The sequence below is a fragment of the Amaranthus tricolor genome, chromosome 2 (genome assembly GCF_026212465.1).
Source record: "Amaranthus tricolor cultivar Red isolate AtriRed21 chromosome 2, ASM2621246v1, whole genome shotgun sequence".
In the NCBI taxonomy this organism is placed as follows: Eukaryota; Viridiplantae; Streptophyta; class Magnoliopsida; order Caryophyllales; family Amaranthaceae; genus Amaranthus; species Amaranthus tricolor.
Window position 1 is genome coordinate 14,029,026 of NC_080048.1, and position 18,488 is coordinate 14,047,513.

The 18,488-nt window shown below is 34.6% G+C and overlaps 1 protein-coding gene across 2 annotated transcripts; it reads right to left on the reverse strand.

Annotated features, from left to right (window-relative positions):
• Positions 1-1,144: 1,144 nt before the first annotated feature.
• Positions 1,145-17,411, reverse strand: LOC130804986 (uncharacterized). 2 transcript variants are annotated; one of them, XR_009040119.1, is made up of 13 exons: positions 16,593-17,411; positions 15,368-15,484; positions 15,089-15,275; positions 14,742-14,911; positions 14,419-14,593; positions 10,165-10,226; positions 4,848-4,929; positions 3,799-3,856; positions 3,434-3,561; positions 2,663-2,746; positions 2,518-2,588; positions 1,357-1,590; positions 1,145-1,272 (listed from the first exon to the last, which is right to left on the reverse strand). XR_009040119.1 is itself a non-coding variant. In XM_057669576.1 (12 exons), the coding sequence occupies exons 1-12, from the start codon at positions 17,015-17,017 to the stop codon at positions 1,452-1,454; spliced, it is 1,698 nt and encodes a 565-aa protein (XP_057525559.1). In that variant the 5' UTR covers positions 17,018-17,411; the 3' UTR covers positions 1,145-1,451. The 2 variants fall into 2 exon arrangements, 1 of the variants encoding a protein (XP_057525559.1); XM_057669576.1 differs by having other exon boundaries at positions 1,145-1,590.
• Positions 17,412-18,488: the final 1,077 nt, after the last annotated feature.

Genomic DNA, 18,488 nt, shown 5'->3' on the forward strand with positions numbered 1-18,488 from the left:
GTCATTTTTTTCAAAATTTGTAAAAAAGAAACAGGTTAGAAAAAATTATAAGGCCTCTATCTAACGCTAAATTGTTAATGTGAAGGGCCGAAAACAATTCATTTACACACAAATATGTCTTGTGTGAAGGTTGAGATAATGTGGATGGTGATTTGTTATTGGAACCAGCTTGTCCAAGATCACTAGAAGATTAACATACATAAATTGGCCTAGAGAATTGCATGTGGAGACCACCTCTGTGCTTAAGTCAAAATAGTAATTGCGAAATGGGTGCTTAGATTATCAATATTGAGTGCATTATCTTTAGCTTGGAGAGATAGTTATAGTGTGTATATTCATTGTCTAATGCTTTAGTGAATGCTTATGAAGTAAGAGTGTAAATGCTAGAAGTCAATGTAGAACGAATAATGGAAGCAATTGATATGATTTATACAACATGTATTAAGAGGGTTACATTTATAGTAAAACTTGTTGTGCGTATAAAAAAGCATGGTATAGTTAATAGTCCTTTTTTGCCTTTTGCTATGGATGTTAAGAATGATGTGACTATAGTTGTCCATTCGGACGTTCGAGTGAATTTCAAGTATATCATATCAATTCGAGTTATTTCGATTTTTAAATATATGTAAATATTTTGGCAATCTAAGTTTAACTTTTATATACAGGCTATTTCGAGTCACATGGGGTCATACTCAATTTTAGTTAATCGGTTCAATTTTAGACAACTCTACATGCAACGTTAACTTTCTATTTGTCTTACATCGTAAGTCAAATAGGTGTCAAGCTTTAAGTAGAGTTGTGAACCTCTCATTGTTGGAGAGATTAAGTCCGTCAGCAACTTGGTTTAGTACATAAAACGTAGTTCGTACTTTTGATTCCTTTATGTGTATGCCAGTGTTACATTACTATTCAGTAATGTGCTTAGAGCATGAACATCCAAGAGAATATCACAATTCACATCCTCTAAGCACCCTCTCTAATTTCAGAGAGCAAAGCGTTCATTGTCAATGATTACCTTTTGATCTAACATATAGCTCGGGGTGCAGACTTGGAATGTCAACCCAATCAAGCAATCTTTAGGATTCAAGGCCTTACGAATGAACAATCGGTGCATACAGCGCATGGAAAGGTAAGGTAAAGGAAAGGATTCAAGGCCTAACGCTAAATATAATTTTGTAGGGATCCATGGTACAATGTCTGCATATTGTATAATGCCCTTAAGCTCTTTAAATGTCTATACACAACCTAAGATAGTAGCTACTGTGGTTCCACCTACAAATTCAAATAGAAAAATTATGATTAAAAAAGCTCACTCAATATACGAATCAAGCATAGATAATTAGCAGAGCTAATTACCCTAAAGACCAATTTACGTGAAGATAATGATACAGCAAGGAATGAGGCTGATGGGTGTTTCGAAGTCGGGAACACTGGGAGTATGGACAGAGCAATCACAAATCATGTTCACTGCTACTACCTTGAATAGGCTCTGATCCACATATATCCTCTCGTTGTGAATCAGTGAGCTTTCGGAGAGACCTATATTGCAAGCGAACACTTTCCCCACTTCCTAGTATTTTGAGCAAATACCTGATGTGGCATTCAGAAAAAAGGCTGTTATAATGCTCAACAAGAAGCACAAGACTCTGACACACACACACAAAATACATACGATATATACTCCTCAATCCTCATAAGTTTTCGCCACTGAAAAATGTTAGCGCTATTTATAGGGATGGGGAAAACTTGCCGAGTGAGGGAGTTTATGGGTTTTGATGGACATTAAAAGCTGAACCTCAAGAGCTAACAGAAAAGATTCTTCCGATTCGAAAAGTTTTAACTGCCAATTGGTCACAAACTGTTTGATTCTGCAGTTGATATGCTCTTTAAACCACTACTGCGCATTTTCCTGATTAGATAATGTACACCCCTCTCCCTTCCTCTCCCACTATTACTCCACAAATTAAGGAAAAAGAAGCTGAACTTGGGAAATAATGTATTAGCTGGCTGCAATCCTGAATAGAAAACAGTGGACACAGTAAGATCTAAGCCACACAGATCTCTCAATCCGCAACCATGCAAATGTGTCAAGGTAGACATTCTAATCGGCATGAAACTATGGAAAACATCGTTTGAATAAGATGACACAAATAAGGAATATGCATGGTTAGACCTTAGGGCTGGCAACATTCATTAGAAAGGAATGTTTATTTGGGTACGAGTTAAGAAGAGAAAATTCCATAAAAACTGCTATCTCTCGTTCTGATGTTGACTATGATTCTCCCAAATATTAGAAGTGTGCAAGCTGGCCAAATAAACTCTTTGGAGTGATATCATGCATAATGAGAACTTTCAAGCATTTTCAAAATTAATAGTAGCACTGAATGAGACAAAAAAGTACGAAGGCCAATTCTTAACACCAAAAGATTTTCCAGCCAATTTGCATACAGTTCATTAATTAAAACGAGACCAAATTGGAACAGGCATGCTTTTAATTCAAAGTTTTAATCAACTCACCAGCCATTAAGACACTGAGATGTTATTATAGCTTCTTTTCCAACAAATTTATCGGGTGTTCTACGATTCCCCTGCACGAATTACAGAGTCAATACATTATGGAAAAAAACTATCTTGAAGATATTGGGATCATCAAACAATTCACCTTGATCACTACTTTCTCATTTACAGAAAATGGATACTGAACTGCTCTTTGCAGACCACTATCTGAAGTAATAATCCCATTCTCCTGGAAACGTTTTGCAAAAGGAACATCAAAAAGGATCAAACAAAAAAAAATGAGACTCCTCGGTACCAAATCTACACCCTAAGGAAAAAAAATGAAAGCAGGTTTCAAACCATACCCCATACCCATAAAGGATGCCCATAAGCGGGCAAGAAACTATGATCATGATTTGGGGAGGGACGGACAACAAACCATACCCATAAAGGAAGATACGGCCAAAGAGTCCCTCACCAGTCATAAACCATGTCCTGGGAGAAAAATGCCCCATATGAACCAATTATCTTAAGCACTCAATATTTATAAAAAAAATTAATTGGAAAAAAGGGTAGCAAGAATAAGCTAAGACAAAATCATAGGTATATTAAGGGTGAAAAAATAAGGCAGCCAACTCCTTAAAATATAGATATTAGGGCCACGCAAAAATCAAATCAATAAGATATTAGAATCTTCATATAAGCTCAAATATCTGTGAGAGTCTGAGATAAAAAATCCCAGTAGGTTGAATCATAGTGTAAAAACAAGGCAGCATCGCATCATACTGGTTGCGTTGTAAAGGTGTTCAAATAACAAACCGATATTTACAGTGTTTTAAATGTGTAAAAAAAACATTGCATACCGCAAAATGTAGACAGCTAACAACCTGACTACAGGAAAACAAGAGAGCAACAAAGCTAGTTATAACAATAGTACCTTATTATTAATTTTCCTTCCCAAATCTATCTGATGACCAATTTCTTTTCGTCGCTTTCTAAGTGCTGCATTATGGAAAAGTCTTCGATCATCCTCATGCTTTACTGCTGCAGCAGCAGCTCTTAAAGCTGCATGAAGAACATCCAATGACAAAAGACAAAGTCATTCAAAAACGCAAAGGAAAGTAAATTGGGATTAAATTATTCTCAATTGCATAGAACAAAGTCCTTGAATGAAAGGAAGTCCTTCTCTAGTACTAAGGTTATCTAAGTGAGATAGTGATAATAAGCAAAGACAATTTTTTAATTAAGTATTAATAAATTAAAGCTGAAAAGCGAACATAGAAGTCAATTAAAGGAGAATACCATGGTTCGGAATCAATGACTGGGTGTCAATCTCCATGTGACATAGCATGCACCTGGACTGTCAGGCAAATAATCAGCGGTCATAACTTCTCATTGTGTGAGTCACAAATAGCATAGAAAAACAGCATGTATGAGGCTATTGTCCCAAAAAAAAAATTGCAACTTTTTAGTAAATTCACCACGCTTCCGCCATTCCTAATGTCCAACAAACATAATTGTACAATCTCGCCTTCACCAAATGTATTGATTACCCCATGCCCAAAGCCTAAGAAACAATGGTGTCTAATAAGATAAGATATTACTACATAACAATTACAACAGGAAATGCACAGCTATTTTTGTGACTACCAAATCTCAATCATCCTTACATTTTACAAAAAGATAATCTCATCCAATCTTACTTGAGTCTTATATTAATTTTTTCAGCACTCTTAACTTTCGGGATATACTTTCTGAAACACTTGCATAAACTTAGACTAAAGACAGATTCACATTTCCGCAGTAATATATAAGAATCAAGTGATGCTCCCAAGGTCGAAAATATCATCTTCCCAACCCCAAGATATTTGCAGGCTTACGTGAAAATATCAAAATAGACTGGTTTGCGTTCTTGCATTTTCCCTCCTTTAACTAATTGAAAAAAAATATATTCCACCTACTCAACCTTTAGATAAGGCATCAAGAACAACTACATCGGGCACTATTAGTTACTTTGTTTCTGTTGCTTCTAATAAATGTCAAAAACAGCACATGGAATTTAGGGATGACACATGTATCCACAAAAATACAGTGAGATAGATAAATTCCTTAAGGTAACATATTTTAAGATAGACAAGAAGTACCAAAGAACAGAAACAAAAGATTTCCCATGGTATTATGAACAAAAAGATGTACTCAGATTTTTTTAAGAAAAAAATATAGATGTATAATAGGAATTGAGCCTCCAAACATTGCAAACCAGGCAAATATAAGACTAATAGCCTAATAGGATGAAATACAGCAGACTACCATCTAGTCTATAATTATGAAATATAGTAATCAGATATTACCGTTTCAATAACCTTTCTCAGCATGAGACCCCCAAATGAGTGTCCACATGAGACAACCATTGCATCTTCGAGAAATGTACCCCTGCACATCAATCAAGTAGAGCAAAACAACTGAGTTCTATACACGGTGATGATTTTATTTGTTTTTGGAATTATTTTGGACAATACGGTAATTTATAGTAAAGGAACAAAAGTCCCAAAATAAATTTATTTAGAACTTCCATGTCGAGAGATAGACAATCCATCAAAAGTAATACTCGATGTGTCATCAAAAGTCAAAATGGTCGAAATTTCTGGATTAATTGAAGAATATTGTGCAGAAATAGTTGTCGAGACCCATCAACCTTGGCATACGAAGGGTCGTCGAACGTGGTCTGCATTGTCCTGAATCACGCTGATGCGCACGTGCTTGCCGAATGATTTGAGAGGTCATTTGAATTGTATGTTATTTTATCATTAGTTTTCAGTAGTAATACATTTTCTTTTATTATTATGAGTTTTAATTAAATTTTTATTAGGTAAATATAAATAGTTTATCTGGGTTTATTATCTTATCTAACTTAGAACATAATTAAAGTTTTTTTTCAATACTTTCTCCATTGTAAATTGTGAGAGATTTACTTATTCAATTTTAAATTTGTTTGGCATTCATAATTCTTCATTCTGCTAGTCTCATTTAGTTTTTATTCACTTTTTCTCTTTATAAAAAATATTTTTATTTTTTGTTTGTTTATTGTTTATAATTGATTCATTCATGTTTAGTACCATGACTAGGTTAACATTTTTGTTTTGTTGATTACTTCCATAAATAGTGAGTAGATCTCTTTGGGCTAGGGTATAGATGAAAGTTTTGTACGGATTGGTTTAGGAGATCAAAACGAATTAAAATGGACGCAAATTTAGATTAGTAACTCTCTCGTAATTGTGAATTAAAGATTTAAATTGTTTTAAGGTTTAATTTTGGAAAAGTACTAAAAGATTAGATGATAAACTTAGAAGATTTATATTTAACTAGCAAAACTTTAATTAAAACTATTAATGATAAAAGGAAATGTACTATTTATAAAAACTAAAGATAAAACAAACAACAATTTAGCAGTATTAATCGCAATCGGGAGTTTGTTTATCAAGAAAAAAAGGTCAAAGTAATATGTTTCAAATGTGATCATAAGTGGAACATGAATCACCAATGCAAGGAAAAAGGACTTAGTTTGCTACTTGTGGTAACAAAAGAGGCAAATGGTGAGACTAGCAATTATGATGAGAACTATGTGGTGCAGGAACACCCTTCAACCCAGTGTCACATGATTCGGTGGTTTTACCCACGAATCACGATTCGGTTCACTCGACCCGAATGGGGTTCATTCGCCAGTTCAATCGCCAATGGGCACGAATCAATTTCGGCGTTGTTAAATGAGAAAAGTGGGCAGCAGAAAGAAAAGTCTAGCAAAGCTATGAGGAAAAGATATTACTAGACATCTACAGTGCACAGAAGGAAAAGGTATTATTTGATTATTAAAGGCCTCTATTATGGCAGGAAGAAGACATAGAAGGTTTCTAGAAAGACGTGAAAAAAAATTGAAGAATAAGACCACTCCCATTGGTGTGGAACTTTTCTTTGAGTAGAAATTTTTTGTGAGGTTTTTACTCCCATTAATAAAAACCCACAAAAAAACATACAAATGTTTCTAAAAAAACTCCGAGGGAGTGGAAATTTTTGGGACTTCCGCACAAGGACTCCACCATTCAAACTAAATTTTAAAATAAAAACTAAGAGAGTAAAAAGAAGGGATAGAGTTAAAAAAAGTAGGAGGGAGAAAGTAGTGAGGAATTTTTTTTGTTTTCTCATTGATGGGATAAATTAGATTAGTAAATATTTCCACACAAAATTTGATGTAGTAGAAAGGAAAAGTGTTGAGAGAGATTGGTGAGGAAATTTTTTTTATTCACCATTGAGAGTGCTCCAAGAGTCAAGACTCTTGGTGTACCGAGCATACACGATTCTCAAGATTAAAACTCCTTTAAAAAAGGCGAAAGTAGTTTAAATTTTTTTTATATTTATTTTAGAATTGTACTTGACAGCTGTACTACTCCCTTCTTATTTATTATTTTAATTTTTCTTTATCTTGTGACTTTATTTTATCTTTAAATGTTTGACATTTTAAATAAAATATAAAATGATATTAAAATCGAACGAAACAACCTAAACAAACGAACAACATAAATGTCGAGTAGCGAATAGCGAATCGCAAATCCGAATCCGTACAACGAATTAAACCGAATCGTGAATCGTGTGACATTGCTTCGACCCCTTTAAGTGTTTCACTAAATGGTGTTGTTCGAATAGATAATCCTAAACTATGAAAGTATGAGGGGAAGATTAATGGAAGTGAGGTAATGGTTAATGGTTATAGAGTATTTTGGGTTGGCTCAAAATTTTATTTCTTGGGGCAAAATGGGAAAAATGGAATTGTGATTGGAAGGAAATGAGGGCTTTGGGGTTACTCTTGGTGATGACAAGGCGATTTTGGTGTATGGATAGTGTAGGAATGCATTGTTCGACTTGGGATTTGTTTCGATAACCGAGAAATTTCTTCCTTTAGAACTTAGGAATTTTAATGTAGTGGCAAGATAAGTTGGGGAAGATATACATTAGTTGGAAAGTGGAAAGAATACCTGATGAGATTTCAGCTTGAGAGTAAGAACATAACATTGAAAGGGGATCTCGCACTAGGTAGGTAAAAAATTTTCTTGATTAAAGAGATTAAGTAGGAAGGAGGTGTGATATTTCGTGGAATTAAACAAGTTAGAAGTTCCATAGGTGGAGAAGATGTAGGACAATTTAATTGTGAATGTTCTCGGTTTCTTTAAAGGTGTTGTGGATGAGTGTTGCAATGGTTTTTCAAGGTAATGACCACAAGCTTATTCTCAAAGAAGGGGGGAAACCCAATTAGTGTTCAGATTCAGAAAGATGAGATTGAAAAGTTAGTGGATGATATGCTGCTTGTTGAAATAATTAGGCTGTCTTAAAAGTACTTTCTTGAGCCCGGTTCTTTTGGTAAAAAAGTAAAAATAGGGTGGGTTGTAGCGTTTTGGTGTTTTAATAAGGAAGTGGTGCCATATAACTTTCCTATACTGGTTATAAATGATTATTGGATGAATCATATTGTGCCAAAATCTTTTCTAAACTCGATCATCAAATAAGGCTTTGTGAAGAGGACACTCATAAGATCGCTTTTCGAACTAGTGAAGGTCATCATGAGTTCTTGGTGATGCAATTTTGCCTAACTAATGCTCCCACAACTTTTGAATCATTGATGAATGATATTTTTATAAATCCTTTTTGTGATGTTTTATCTTGGTATCTTTTATGATATTTTAGTATATAGAGCTTGTAAAAGCATGTTTACTATCTCTCTATTGTGTTGTCCACATTGGCACAACAATAATTATATGTTAATGTTCATTAGTGTGAGTATGGAAGGAATCTATAGCTTATTTGGGGCATTTGGTTTCAATTATAGGTGTCAGTTGACTAAGACAAAATGCAATATCACTATGGACTGTGCCTAAAATTTGAGAGACTGATAGGATTTTTGTGCCTCATGGGATATTATGGGCGATTTATCAGAGATATGCCATTATTTGACCCAACTCTTGTTGGAAAATAGTTTCCTTTGGGACTTGAGGTTACTACTATCTTGTAGAATTAAAGAAGGCTTTGAGTGAGACTCATGTGTTGGGGATACCTAATTTTGAGACCCTATTCGTGATCAAAGCATATGCTTCTAGGTAAGGTGTTGGAACGATGTTGATGCAACGCTTGCTCCTGTTGGTTTATTTCGGGTCCAACACTGTAGGGTAAGTCGATTTATCCAACGAAGTTCATAGTCGTTGTGCTAGCGACAATACTTGTAGGGCCGACGATTCACCATTTAGACAAATCGACGAAGCCTCAAATTCATAGAGCAGAGAGGTCGAGGCTGATCAACAGAAAATGGGTTAGTAAATTATTTTGGTCTGATTTTTAGATAAATTACAAGACTAGAATTACAAACCGTGCTGCTCATGCCTTATTTAAATATCCATCCCTGAGTTGGGGACCTTGGTGTTGAGACGTTTCATGCGTTGGGCGGGTATACAACAAGAGATTAAGGAGGACGCATTGTTGGGTCGCATTTGCACTGATTTACCGAAACACAAAACCTCACGTGCTATGTACCACCATGAACAAGGCTTTTGTTTTACATAGGACGTACAATGTTGTCCAAAGGTTCTTCACATATGCATGAGATTCTTCACAAGTATTATGTTTCTTTTGGGGCAGTCATAATGGGAATATTTTATATTTTTGCTTTTTGATTACTTCTATGAATAGTGAGTAGATCTTTTTAGGCAAGGATGTTAGATAAAAGTTCCTTATTCAAATGTAGATCTTAATGGTTGGATTGATATGATTTCATATAATATATGGTTGAATATAAGATTAAATGTCTAGAAGCTAGGTTAATAATGTTGACTATGTGAAAGATCTAGTATTAGAGTTTTATAATAAGTTTTCTAAGCTTTATTCAACGAATCGTTATTCTAGCTTTAAGATTGTAACCAAATTATCATACGAAAGTAGGTATTTAATTAAGAAAATAAATCTAATTGAATTTTTAAGGTTGATAGCAATTAATTAATAGTATTAGATGAGCCCGAGAGGGAATCTTAATATTTTCAAATAAATGTATCAGTTAGGAAGGGGATAATAATGTGATAAAAGATAAAACTAATTCCCCCATTCAACCCAGTAATTATTGTGTTCATCAAGCCTACCAACTTCATCTACATTTGATCAATGAACTAGTGATCAAAATAACCCGGTTGCGCATTTAATTATCATTAATATTCTAAAAACATGTTTTTATGGCAAACAATTAACTCAGTCATTTTAGTTCAGCTTGTTATGTAGTAGGCATTAGAAAAAAGTACAAATCAGCTCTAACACTTCCTTTGGGATCGACTCGTACTCACTATACTACTAAAGTTAAGAATAGCGTATTTAAAATTTTAGTTTTGAAAGGCTAACGCTGATCACTTTAGTTTAACTACATTTAAACGACAACAATGCTAAAAGCTTTAATCCCAAAAGATTAAGGTCGGCTAGAGTTTCACTCATTTAAGGTTTTTGAAAACCAAATTCATTGAAACTACACCGGAAATGTAGCAGTGAAACATTAAAGAACAAAAACCGAAAGAACCAGCAAAAAAGCAATAATAAAGTAAACAAAAACACATACTACTATTAAATAAAAGAGGGGGGAACACTTACGATATGGGATCAGAAAGAACACTTCTCAATGACGGCTCCTTGTTAACATGATTTTGTTCCACCTGAAATGCACAATGTTACAAAATGACAAAAATTTTGTTTGGTGTAGGTACCAAAAAATATTAGTCACTGTGCGAAGGAACTAACAGGACTATATATTAGGTGTCATAGCTTAGGGAGAGAGAGAAAAAATATCGTAGAATATGTTTATATTTCAATGGGGCCAAAGCTTTATAATTCTTGAGTTTCAGATTATAATGGACTAAAGTGAAATGGTTCACCAATCATGTGTACTTATTTATGTGAATTTGCGCCTAACATTTGCTACAAAGGGTCTATCGAAAACAACATTTATGTTAGTTTTATCATTAACAAAGGTAAGATTGCGTATATCCGACCCTCCTAAATCCCACCCTAGGTGAAAGTCACTTAATGGCAATGAGGTAATGGAATGTCATTATTGTATAGTTGTGGAATGATTCTGAAAACAACAAATGAGGTTACACAATAATAAAATATGTATGGTCCATTATCCATTATCCATTAAAATTTCTCAAAAAATGAAGTTTTCGATCTCAGTCTTCAATGCCTAATCTTTGTAACTCTTCACTAGCACAATCTTTCTTAACAATAGTTTCTATTTTTCCCATATGAAGAAGGCTTGAGACCATGATCACAACAATTCTTTGTTGTAGCATATGCAAATTCAATTCCTATGTGCAAATTCAATTTCTCAAAAAGTTGTCTTCGTTCAGAAAATTGCATGAGACAAATTAAACTCAGCACAGTACATTGTAAGTTTAGCTTGGTCTAGTTCTATGTGCACGCTTACCAAATTCAATTCCTAAAATCAAATGAAACTACTCAATAGTTGATAGCTCCAAAGTCCAAAGATTTAAAACATCATGAAACCAGCAAACAAGGGAAATATGCTGCCCTCAGTTACCTATAATAGGATTCTTTCTAATATTCTCAAAACTCATATTTATCTGAATTCCTAATTTCACAATCCAGAGAAAGAAGATTGCATGAGTTACAGATCGACACAAGAATGCAGTTCGCTACTTGGGTTGCTACATAACATTACACAGATTCAATAACTTAGAGATAGTAGCGTATATGGAATGCATTCGCAAGACAATGATTGATTCAGTGACATGAAGATGACAAAATTTTGAGTTTCTAATCTTATCAAGGTACCCATATATATATGTGTGTGAGATAGTGACTGATGGAGAAGGGCACTTTGTATAACACAAAAGTAACACGGGCTGAGGATAGTGAATGATAAATCATTCAATACTTAATAAAAATAAATAAGATAAAATAGCATTTAGCCCATGGAATAAACATGAGACACTTCTATTACACGATCGCTTTGTAAAGGATTCTGATTTGATCTTACCAAATCACAAAATCTTGTTATGAATATTTATAAGTTGTTATTTTAACATATTAGCCACTATTTAATTTTTTTAAAGTGTATTAAGTTCTAAAAAGTCTAGAATATCTTTGATTTGAATATATCTTCTAAAAAATTGAAATTACTAAGATAAAATGGATTATTTCAAGTTAACAATTCACATTGAGATGTCAGCAAAAACGATTTGTAACACTGCGAGGTGCTGTGTTTGCGACATGGCAATTGTTACCGCAGTCGCCAAAACATTTATTTCTCTTTGCAGATGTTGCGACAATGGTCACAATGTAAAGGACAGTTCACAGTGTTCCAGCTCATTTCGGGGACATCGCCTTGCAACTTGTTAGCTCAAAATATATCTAATTTCTCATAGGATACATTAAAGCTTATTATTAGGACTTTTAGATCCTAACACACACTAAAAAAAGATTATAGTCTCAATGTACCTCTCAATTAGCCTCATTTTATATTTTGGGTCGTTATGCTCATTTTGCCTCGTGCTTTATTTGAAAATGAACCCTACTAACTTGTTTTAATCTCATCTCCACATTTAAATTCTCTTTTAATACAATGCACGCAATTCAATCTCTTTATTCATTTAATATCAAACTAATTATAGTAAAGGGCAAAAAATAATAACTCCTTATACTCCTCTTTAAAACAACCACAAACTCAATGAGCCTAATTCACTGCACTAGCACAATGGGGTAATGGCTAATATGTTAGAAAATATGAACTCATAATGGCTTTTACTACATGATTTAAAATCACAGGTTACGCTGCATACTAGGGCTTTGCGGAACGCTAAGCTCAAAATTTATTATAAAGCACCCATATTAAACCAAATGACCCTATTCCATTTCATGATTTACGACAACAAAAGTCAAGAAAAGAAAAGGCCCAAGAAAGTAGAAAGCGGAACACATAGAAGCAACTAAAGTATATAGGGTAGTCCTGGTGTCACGATATGTAACTAATAGGCACTACAAAATCCATTACCCAGAAATGAACATTACAAAATCCATTATCCAGAAATAAATATCGTGTTCAGATACAAGTTCAGGATTGCGAGTAACTCATGCTCAAATAATTCACCAAGCATTTATAGAAAACCAAGCTTTTGAGCTTGACCCTAAAATCAAGAATATATAATCACATTTCTTGTTTAGAGTTACTTCACAGCAATCATCCAAAGGGAAAGGACAAAACATCTTCACGTTATTTAATTGGTAACGTAGTTAATCCATCCCCTAAGAAGTCCAAATTCACCAATAAATCAAAACTGGTGCGAGAAACTTGATTAGATAGTTTGGTTGAATAGCCATGTCCAAATACAAACTTGTGACAATAAGATATGGAAAAAGTGAAATGATAAGACTGTAAACATTACAATCTATGCCTTTGATACAGTTTCTAGACAGCCAACAAATAAAATCAATTGACGCAATTAATTGTTGTCTTTCCTTGCACTCATAAAAACTCTAAACTAGACAAGAGTATCATGCTCACAATAGACAATACGGTCTAAAGTAACTATAGAGGGTAATGAGAATGTTCCATCATATTAACTTGATACGTTCTGAAGTGACTATAGAGGGTAATGAGTTAAATTTCGTTCTTGTAAATCTAGAACTTTCTTTTCTATCTCCTAAAACTACTTTCTGATTTGTCATTTGTATATAGCTATTATGCATAAAACTTGTTGGTGCTTGGACGCCCAACTATGACTTCCACTTCATCTGCTGTTTCTTTTCATAATGAGGTGAATTGCAAAGGGACTATAAAGGCAACAAGACGGGTCACCAAATACATTGGATTCTTTGACACCAGAGAATATATTTGATTTCCAGCAAAAATTCGGTCTCCAAGGACTCTACTGCTGTATTATTATGCGTTGGACTGTTACGAACAAAGTACTAATTCATGTTCACAATGGAAATGAAGTTCAGAGTCTCACAAATGGAAAATACAAAAAAAGACTAAATAATTCAACTTCGAGCAGCTTGGAATTCTCATAATAACTAATAAATGAAATTAAAGATCGATAATTTCATGAAAATTTTCTTTCCTTAGATTCTATCTCTACTTGAAGCTTCCTTTATAACTAATTTATGTTTCCATTCCCTATTTACCACTACTAAGCAATTCAGCTACACAAATAGTGGTAAATGAACCAGCTTAGTATTACTAACCTAGTAGGGGTTGGCAAATAGGACATGGCATTTGAAAACACAAATTGGATAGGAAAGAAATTTCAAGAAGGCTAAGAAGTTAGTTAGACAAATGATTCATTCTATATAAGAGAAAGTAGGGAAAAGAACATCAGAAATTTTAAAGTTCTATTTTCATTATTTTTTATCATGGGAGCTCCAAGACAGTCCAAGTCCCTGAACTATCCTTTTGTTTTATGTATTTTTTCTTCTACATTGTGTACAAAATGTAACATGGATGAGTACTTAGTTTGTAACGGAATGCCTTAACAATTTCTCAACCAAGATACCACCAATTCCAACTATCATTTTTTCCCTATAGTCTCTCTTTTTTATATTTTTTACCATATGAACATGGATGAGTAATCAATTAGTAAAAGACCACCTTAATAATTTCTCAAGCAAGAGAGTATCATTCCGAATCAACTTTCAAAATAATATTTTAGACGTGCCAAATCAAATAATATACTATGTGATATATTTATCCTACATGGTTTTGGTCACACAACAATCTAGAGTTTGGTTTCCCTTCAACAATTCTAATTTAGCTAACATACCCCTCTATTCAATGTTTAGCAGAATGCTTCTTTTAGCAAAGCTTGAGCCTCCTAAAAAAAGACTTACATAAGTATCTTCAGTGTGATTGCACAAAGCATCTTCTTCAGCACAAAGATCATCCATGAATTGGCTTACGGATATGGGAGCATAACTGTGAGGAATGACATGACCGGCTGCAGTAATAGAAGAACAGTCCAAAATGGCATTGCTCTGTGGCATAAGCATAAAGGCTAATGATGTCCTGCAATATTGAGCACCAGAGAAGTAAGATTTACTCTTTCCATCATCCCCCTCTTTCTCTAATGCCCTTTTCATGGAAAAAGGAGTTGACAGTGGAAAACCCTGTCTAATTACACTGTCATTATTCAAGCGAAGACAGTTTCAAATACCTTCCAGCACCAACACCAGCAACTGAAGAGATATCAGCAACCACACGATGTGAGACAGTAGGACGAAGGCCAGCTGTAGCATGACTAAGTGCCTTCCCTGTCAGTAACAAAACAGAACTGGAACCTAACCCACTATCTGCCAGGTACCATCGACCATTGGGGTCACAGACCTAAGTACACAAACAGCTGATGGAAATCATTTGAGGACCACAAACTATATAGAGGGAAAGCAAAAACATTAAACCCACCAAATAAGAGCGCAACATAAAAGAATGTAGGAAAATGAGTAATCGACAAATATAGTTGTAATGCTTGTTAAAGGAAAACATAATAAAGGGTCCAGTTACCTGAAGGCCGGGAGCATCAGACGACACAAGAGTTAACAATCCCTTCTCAAAACTAACAGATGATTTCCCCCCACTAATAGTCCCTTTTCCATTTTGCAAAGAAGCCGTAAAATAGGTTGCGACAAGCATAGAGGAGGACTCCTCACCAGCAGGTAGTGGATTATCATCAAGCAGATGGTTAAAGATGCTGCTCAAAGAAAATTACAGCTATTAGAAAGAACAGGAACTATACAAAGGAGGAGAGTGTGGAAGAACAAAAAGGTATGATCAGCTACTTACTCGCTACGCAGACGGAGATGCCTGGCAATAGCACACAACACAGCACGAGCAATCTTACCCAAGCATCTAAAAACTTCAGCCATGCACGGAGGAGAAGAATCATTATCTTCTAAAGTCCTTCATACAAAAGTTGATCAAGTGTCATTTCTCAATTCGTAATTCAGGTAAGCATACACAACATAAATCAATAGGCATTCATGCATATTTACATGCATAAGATCAGTAAAGCAAGCAAAAAAGAAAGACATATTTTACACTTTAGCTATTTATTAAGGTAAGGATAACAAAAAAAAGGCAGTGCCCACATTTACACGAACAAAACTCCAAGAGTCACATTTGAGGTTTGTCCAAATCATGATTCATGAGAGATGCATCTATGTGGGATATATGATCTTTAATGAAACTCCAAAAGGCAGAAAGCCAGAACTAGTCCGGAATATTCTACAAAATAACACTTTGGCCATCATAATGCATCTAAAAGTATTATTCCACTGCAATAGCCTTACAAAATTTATATTCAGTATCAGCTACTGTTGGCAACCACAACACCATGTTGGCCTTGAAAGCATAGACACTTATAAATTAAGACAAAGTTGGAATACCTTGTACGAATCCCCCCCTCCCCCCCCCACCACCCCCCAGCCTTCAAGACAATTATTAATGTGGATTTCATATGTTAGATAACCGAGGCACAATCCCTTTTGCTTATAGAATTAAATAATTCAAAACATTTTATTCCATCAGCGCAGAAACTCCACCTCCTAGAACATTCGTCAATCATCTACATCACTCAAACACGGAAAAAAAAGGAAGTTCATGAAAGTAGATTTGAATGTCAAACTGGTTCTTTTATGTTATTTTACAGAATCCAAGGGTCATATTGCAATCTCACCATCAAAGGTCAATATAATCCCATTTGATAATGTGTTGGAACCACAAAACAAAAATCACTAAAATGCTAAGATGGTACCATAATCAGCTTCTCCTAGCAGAAACTATAAGCTCAATTTAGGCGTCGAATCATATCATTAAAACATACTTGTCTCTACGATAGTCTAAATCAATCCACAATAAACTGCACATCTTACAAGCTAATCGTACCCTTATCTCATTAAGGCTCCTAGTTTCTAAACTAGTCCTACAATTCAATCAAATTCCATCATGTGACAACCAATAAGACATCAAATCAAGCTGAAATTCAAGTAAGAGCAAAAGTTAAAAGTACCTTCCAGCCCTATACTTGTAAACAGCTCTGTCTCCTTTACCAACAGTCCCAGTCCTATTCCTGAAATACAACTTAGCCGACTCCAACCCGCACCGCATGATTGCAGCATCATTGCTTCCGAGCTCAATAACCGCCGCATTATGTTTCATAAGGGACCCAGAAAGAGCTTCCACTGCCTTCAGGTAAGCCCCACATGAGGCTCCGTCGTACGGAGAAATATCCGAAAGCCGAACCCTGCCCGGAACAAGTTTATTTTGGAAAGAATTAATGCGCACGGCATGAAGGGAGGAGGGTGGAGGTGAAAAAGAAAGCGGAGCTGGTTGACTATGGTAGTGATGGTGATGATGATTTTGTGGGCCGTTGCTGCTGTTGTTGCTATTATAATTATCGTTTTGTGGGAGTGACTGAGACATCATCCTCACCATCAACAACAAGATAAACAATTCGCAAACAACATTTGCAAATCACTCTCATTATATTGCAGGGGTTTTAGAGCGATCAAATTGTGGGTAGTTTTAGGGTTTTAGGGAATTTCAATTGGGTATGAAAATGAAGCATTGAAGGTACAATATTGGGGAATTATATAGATGAATATGTGTAAAATTGAATTGTTTGTGATTTGAGTAAGCTACATAGTAACAGAAAAACAGCAGTGTAAGAAATTGAAGAAGAAAAGTGAAAGTCAGATGGGTTTTTCTGGAATTTGTGAGGAGAAACGTCGACTGTTCTTGCTTAGTAGTCGACGGAAGCAATGAACTAGAGAGAGAATGAAAGCGGGAGAGAGAAAGAAATGGTGGTGACTGGTGGCAAGTGGGAAATTCTACGAATTGTGTTTTGAAATTAATATTCGCCGACAACTTTTTATATATTGAATTTTACTAATTGCCCAAAAACTAATTGGGAAATTGTAAAAAATATTAGTAAAATTGTAAGAAACTACTTAATTTATATATATATTTTTTTTAAATTACCTTATGTAAAAGTTTTTGCAAAAAACTACCTTATACAATATAAATTTTACAAAAGACTACCTTTTAACGGATTTCATTTGTTGACCGTTAATTTTGGTCGTTGACCATCACGTGACTCTTATAATCTCCCTTCTTCTTCATCTGATTTTCGCTTGCCTTGGTTTCAGAAGTTTTCTCTCACATGATTTCCTCAACCATCTAACTCCTAAATTCGCTCCCATCCTTCTCCTAACTTCATCTCGTTGAAATTTCTAACCTATACTGGTATGTACTACTACTCAATTATGGTTTTCTACTTCATTGTTGCATTTTAGGCATAATTTAAAATTTATTTCATTTTAGAAATTTGATTCGAATTGTTGCGTTTTTTCTTTTGAATTTGTTGTTTTTTATCTTGGAATTTGTAAATTGATTGTTATTGTGTCTGAATAATGTATTAGGGTTCATAAAATTAGCAAAATCAATAAGATGAAGAAATTGAAAATTAGGAAAAAAGCAAGTAAGTCGAAAAAGGACTCTGAGTTAGCAACTGAGGTGAGTAATGTTAGGGTAGATGAGGTGGAGATTGAAAGATTTGATGTGGCACATAAGGTTGTGGATGAATTGGAAAGAGCACTTGTAGATGTTTATGTTGGGCAAAAGGGACCACCAAAAACAAATAGGGGTTATAAAGACTATTTAAGTGCTAACCCTAGATCTAAAACAGATAACTCGGCTGCTATTTCCACCCTAAACCTTACAACAAATGAGAGAGCCCACATAGAGCAGCAAGTTCTTGATTTTGATGATAGTAGTGATGATGATTATAGTTGTGGTGATGAGGATGAATATGAGGATGATGCTGATTTGTTTGCAGAAAATGTAGTTTATGGTCTTGATGATGAAATTAGATTGTTAGTAGATAAGGAGATAAGGAGATTGATGA

What these genes read in the sequence shown, in the direction of transcription:
- LOC130804986 (XM_057669576.1), bottom strand. Translation starts at nt 17,017, where the DNA reads ATGGTGAGGATGATGTCTCAGTCACTCCCACAAAACGATAATTATAAT. An exon ending in ATCACACTGAAGATACTTAT is followed by an intron (nt 10,227 to 14,418) that starts GTAAGTCTTTTT and finishes TGTGCATTTCAG; the next exon opens with GTGGAACAAAATCATGTTAA. An exon ending in GTTCTTTCTGATCCCATATC is followed by an intron (nt 4,930 to 10,164) that starts GTAAGTGTTCCC and finishes ATTGATGTGCAG; the next exon opens with GGGTACATTTCTCGAAGATG.